This window comes from Eleginops maclovinus, chromosome 3 (assembly GCF_036324505.1).
Source record: "Eleginops maclovinus isolate JMC-PN-2008 ecotype Puerto Natales chromosome 3, JC_Emac_rtc_rv5, whole genome shotgun sequence".
Lineage (NCBI taxonomy): Eukaryota > Metazoa > Chordata > Actinopteri > Perciformes > Eleginopidae > Eleginops > Eleginops maclovinus.
Window position 1 is genome coordinate 19,975,311 of NC_086351.1, and position 5,495 is coordinate 19,980,805.

The 5,495-nt window shown below is 35.7% G+C and overlaps 2 protein-coding genes across 2 annotated transcripts; both read left to right on the forward strand.

The window, feature by feature from the left end:
- Positions 1-245: 245 nt before the first annotated feature.
- Positions 246-1,099, forward strand: LOC134860960 (hepcidin-like). Its single transcript, XM_063877879.1, has 3 exons — positions 246-447; positions 553-630; positions 788-1,099. The coding sequence occupies exons 1-3, from the start codon at positions 361-363 to the stop codon at positions 890-892; spliced, it is 270 nt and encodes an 89-aa protein (XP_063733949.1). The 5' UTR covers positions 246-360; the 3' UTR covers positions 893-1,099.
- A 1,677-nt stretch (positions 1,100-2,776) lies between these two features.
- Positions 2,777-3,605, forward strand: LOC134860965 (hepcidin-like). The gene is made up of 3 exons (XM_063877889.1): positions 2,777-3,196; positions 3,289-3,366; positions 3,484-3,605. Exons 1-3 carry the CDS (start codon positions 3,116-3,118, stop codon positions 3,586-3,588), a joined length of 264 nt encoding a protein of 87 aa, XP_063733959.1. The 5' UTR covers positions 2,777-3,115; the 3' UTR covers positions 3,589-3,605.
- Positions 3,606-5,495: the final 1,890 nt, after the last annotated feature.

The following is a 5,495-nucleotide window of genomic DNA, read 5'->3' on the forward strand; positions in this document are numbered from 1 at the left end:
GTGAAGTTATTTTTAAACCAAATCTTTTTTTTTTTTTCAGCCAATTTTATATTGTATATCCAATTATATATGTAAGAACATAAAAAGTATAACAATGCTTTTTCTAAACCAGGTATTTAGAAAATATAAAGATGACATTTTGGAACGGGCATATATTTGAACAATGGTGAATTTCTCAAGGTTCAGGAATTTCCACACCTCCAGAGAGGGGTGATGAGGCAACAGAGGTCTCAGTGAGTATAAATACCAGCAGATCTTACACCTAAACATCAGACAGCAGAAGAACTACAAAGAGCTGATAACAGTCACCAACAGATCTGAAGAAATCTAGTTGACTTAAAGCAGTCAAACGCTCCTAAGATGAAGACCTTCTGTGTTGCAGTTGCAGTGGCTGTCGTGCTCACCTTTATCTGTATTCAGGAGAGTGCTGCTGTCCCTGGACCTGAAGTAAGAATGTGATTCAAACTATTTTCATTCACCTATTTTCTATCTTTTTTTTGTCAAACTGCTAGAATGTGTCTCTTACTCTAAATGTTCACAATTCATCAACAGGTGCAGGAGCTTGACGAGCCGATGAGTAATGAAAGTCCAGTAACTGAACATGAGGAGACATCAGAAGACTCATGGAAGGTGTGTTATGCGAACAGAAATTTGGCTAAATACACTTAAGTTAATTCAAAAATAGATACGTGTGTTGTCCCATCAAAGTGTCCGGATGCTCGCCAATGATGAATACAGAATGAACAGTGAATAAGATTGCTCTTGTTTTTTTTTTCTTCTCTCACAGATGCCATACAATATCAGAGAGAAGCGTGGCATTAGATGTAAACTTTGCTGCAACTGCTGTACCCGCGGTGTCTGCGGATTGTGCTGCAAAAAGAGATTTGGATGATTCCTGCTCAAACAAGCACTGAATAGTCATTTGATCAGAACTTTTCTTAAATAAATTGTCTTAATTGCTTGCAAAACTTTGATGATGACTGGATTTGGTCATGCTGTTAATCAAAGATGCGTGTGATGTGATCATCCATGTATTTTGACAAATGTCTGTATAAACTAAAGTGTATGAACAATAAATGTTACTGTCACGAAAATACTATTTTTGGTTTGTTCACTAGGTTTTTTCGTCCATGTTCATTGTTCAAAATACTAACTACATTTTTATACAGTATAAATAAAAGAGATATAGCAACATGGCTAATTGTATGCCTTAAATCGAAAAAGCATTTATTTTACATATAGGAAAAAATATGATATTTAATATAATATCATATTATAGTATATTATGAAATCATACGTATATAAAAAGAAACATAATATTAACAATGAACAATAACAAATGAAAACAATGAATAATTCCAGTTAGATCAAAGCTGATCAAATAAAACGCGTCAATGACATAAGTGGGCTGAGGTCGACTGCAGTCAGCCTTTTGAAGCCTACACAGGTGCTCGCAAATAATAGTCATTAACGTATTGAAGCTCAACAGAACAACTCATCATATTAATACACTATATATCGCTTAACTCCAAATAAGCAGGACCAGCCCTATAAACTCAAGAGTTTGTCGCCACTTTAATGAATGAGCAATGAAGTAACATCATCAGCTTGTTAGGACTGATTGAGTTTTGCTCATTAGCCATTGCTTCAAAACGTCTTTTGCGGCCTGGTATTAGAGTGGTGCAGGTTTAAGTACTAAAACCTCGAAATGAGTCAGCATTTTAGCATTTCTGGTTGCTTCATCTCAAAGTCAACAGTTTTTTAAATGTGTTTTTGGTTAGACACCTCAAATTGAATGTTTGTTGAACACAAGCTTAAGAGATTTTCACATTTTGCTTTACAACATAAAATATGACAGTGAACACACCACTGGTAAATGTCCGATGCTATACTGTATGTGTCTTAAAAACGCAGATCGCTAACCAGTGATTAAATGAGACTTAACGTCGAAAGGCCAACCAAGAGTCCGCCGTTAGCTTAGCTGTGGTGACATGCAGCATTGGGACCTTGAGTTGTACAGCCTAACATTAGGTATTTACCTCTGGAGATTGCATTTACACTTCAACTATTATAAAAGTAGTCTTAATGTAAGGAGATCTTACTGAACAATACAAGTAAGTATCATTAGAATGTGTGGTTGTCACAGATCTTGTTTTTAGCAATTAAAAAATCCCAAATTAGTCAAACCCTTTCTCAAGGGTTTTAGTAAATGAATCAGTGAAGAAAGTAAATATAGTTATAGCACAACATACTATATTGGTTAAGACTGAGGTTATATTGACGGAGCTCACAAATATCCATTAAATGCTAATATGTTTCTTTCTTTTTCTTTATATTTATTGATAATTCCCAACCTGATGTGTTTACACTGACCGGTCATTGTGTTTTTGGTTATTAATTGATGGCCGATCTAAAATTAAACTTAAAATGTGTGTTCTTGTCTTATTTTATTATCTTACAATCATGACACAATTTTTAAGTGTCAAACATGTTTTGCTTAAATTATAGTTTCATTCATAATGTACAAAATACAGTAGAACATTTTTTAAAAATACAAATATAATGTATCTGATATTGAAGAGCAAACACTTGGGAATGGATTTTAAAGATGGTGAATTTCAAATTCTTAATGCTCGGGAATTTCCCACCTTAATTCCCAGCAAAGAGTTTTACTGTTTGCAGCTTCATGCTGGCAGTGATGAGGCAACAGAGGCCTCAGTGAGTATAAACACCAGCAGATCTTACACTTAACCATCAGACAGCAGAAGAACTACAAAGAGCTGATAACAGTCACCAACAGATCTGAAGAAATTTAGTTGACTTGAAGAAAAAGTCCAGAAGTGGCTCAGTCAGTAGGGGCTTGGACTGGGAATCGTAGGATCGCCGGTTCAAGTCCCCAAACAGACTTGAAATATGTAAAGTGGACTGCTACTTGGAGAGGTCCCAGTTCACCTCCTAGGCCCTGCTGTGGTGCCCTTGAGCAAGGCACCGGACACCTCCAATCCCCCCCTCCCCATTGCTCCTCGGGGGGTGCACAATAGTTGCCCACTGCTCCTAGTACTAGGATGGGTTAAATGCAGAGGACCATCCTCCGATTCTATCTATCTATTCTAAGATGAAGACCTTCTGTGTTGCAGTGGCTGTGGTGCTCACCTTTATCTGTATTCAGGAGAGCGCTGCTGTCCCAGGACCTGAAGTAAGAACTTGACTATTTTAATTTACTTATTAACTAACGATGTTTTCTCAAAATGCTAAAATGTGGCTCCTACTGTAATTTTTCATTAACAGGTGGAGGAGCTGGACGAGCCGATGAGCTATGACAATGCAGTTACCGAACATGAGGAGAGATCAGAGGACTTATGGAAGGTATTTTAAGCTAATTTAATAAAACAATAAACATTTGTGTTGTCCCAACAAATGGAGAATAGAGAATAAGGAGAATAAAGATGCAGCAAAACCTCATATTTCTTTTCTCTCACACAGATCCCGTACAACATCAGAGAGAAACGAGGAATTAAATGTAAATTTTGCTGCAACTGCTGCTCTCACAGTGTCTGTGGGTTGTGCTGCAGAAAAAGATTTGGATGATTCCCTCACCCAGAACCATAAATATTCATTTGATCCGATTTTCCCTTAAATCGATTGTATTAATTGCATGTAAAAGGTTGATGACTGGATTTTGTCATGCTGTACATTATAAATGCATGTGATGTGATGTGATGTGATCATCCATATATTTTTGACAAATGTCTGTACACAGTATGCTAAAGTGTATGGATAATAAATATTTACAAAGCTACAAAAAAAGTGTAGTATTGTGTTGTTTTAAAGGCATAGCACAGGATTTTCTGAAAATACTTACTTTTAATCACACTTGTGGCTGTTCAGTGAAGTTGTATACTGCAGCACCAAAGCACATATATACAAACACTATATTTGGTTTAAGTGCAACAAAGCAGGGCCAGTACTGGGAAGCCAATAGTCTGTCCTTGATTTAACTATTGAGATTGAGTAACACCAGGGGTGGGAGGAGTACTCAGATCTTGTTCTTGAGCAAAAGTAGAAGTACCAAAGTGTAGTAATATTGTGTTACAAGTAAAAGACCTTAGTTCAAAAGGTTACTCAAGTCAAAGTACAAAAGTATCAGCATCAAAATATAATTACATTTCCTAAGTACCTATCATGCAAATTGATCAATTTCAGAATACTATATATTTTATGTTTGGATTATAATTGTTGGTGCATTAAAGTGTTATCTTAGCTGGAAAAGGTGCAGCTAACTTTAATCACTTTGTATACTGCAGGCCAGGTAGCTTCTTTATTTTACTCCAGGTCTAACTTAAGTCTTACTTAGGTGTTGTTTATATTTGACATTAAAAATCAAAATGTGTAAAGTAACTAAAGATATTAATTAAATGCAATGGAGTAAAAGTACACAATTTACTTCTGAATTGCAGCGGAGTAGAAGTATAAAGTAGCATAAAATAGAAATACTCGAGTAAATTACAAGTATCTCAAAATAGTTCTTAAATAAAGCACTTTAGTAAATGTACTAACCTCTGAGTAAGACCATTGGTATGCTGAATGTTGGAGATCTACAGAATCAGCAAAAAGTAAAAAACTACAGAATGCTGTAACTGAACCAATGTCAACACCACTAAGCTAAAGGCAGCTAAGGTTTGGTGTGATGACGTTAAGTTCTCTAATTTAGTCACTTGTTAGCAACCGCCACCTTTATGACACTTAGAAACTTCGGACATTCACCAGTGGGGTATTTACTTTTTTTATGTTGTACAAATTAACGTAAAATCTTTTAAAACTTGTGTTTCCAAAGACCTTATTTCACGCATCTACCCTAAAACATAGACTTCGATAAAAGGGAGCCTGAAAGAGCTAGATGCTAACCCATTTCTGTTTTGAAACTTTTCATTTTAGACCTGAATACTTTTTAAGAAAGCTTTTACAAGCAATAGTATCAAATACTTTTGAAAGTTCTACACAACAACACTAAATGTAACGTAATAAGGGCCTTAGTTTGATTTTGCATGATCTTGATATGATGTGCCACAAATGTAGTTTTTTACAAAACAATGAAGCATTTTATTTAGTTAAATTAGAATTTCTCCCCTCACTCAGTATAGGGTGAGCAGCAAGCCCTGGGTCTCTAGATAAGCCTTTAACAGCATTGCATTAAGTCACTGCACTGTCATGTTTCTTCACACATTAGGCTACTTTATAGGGCACATAATGACGTTTTATCTGCAAAAATGGTATCCCAGATCTTTTGCCATTTTGATCAGGGTGGAGGAGTAGGTTGAAAATGTTACGCTTTTTTTGTCCTTTTTCGTTCCAGCGTTTCTTTTCTTAAACTGTCCAAATCAGAGGACAATTTATTCTTCACAATTATCATTTTTGATTTCAGCCAAATGAAAGGGCATGCAATAAAAGCGCAAAATTATTAAAAGAATGATTTGGGGCTTTGAAATAATCAGTCG

Bases quoted from the DNA above. Each gene is read 5' to 3' on its own strand.
- LOC134860960 (XM_063877879.1), top strand. From the start codon at position 361: ATGAAGACCTTCTGTGTTGCAGTTGCAGTGGCTGTCGTGCTCACCTTT. The intron at 448-552 runs GTAAGAATGTGA...ATTCATCAACAG, and splicing joins CTGCTGTCCCTGGACCTGAA to GTGCAGGAGCTTGACGAGCC. The intron at 631-787 runs GTGTGTTATGCG...CTTCTCTCACAG, and splicing joins CATCAGAAGACTCATGGAAG to ATGCCATACAATATCAGAGA.
- LOC134860965 (XM_063877889.1), top strand. From the start codon at position 3,116: ATGAAGACCTTCTGTGTTGCAGTGGCTGTGGTGCTCACCTTTATCTGT. The intron at 3,197-3,288 runs GTAAGAACTTGA...TTTCATTAACAG, and splicing joins CTGCTGTCCCAGGACCTGAA to GTGGAGGAGCTGGACGAGCC. The intron at 3,367-3,483 runs GTATTTTAAGCT...TCTCTCACACAG, and splicing joins GATCAGAGGACTTATGGAAG to ATCCCGTACAACATCAGAGA.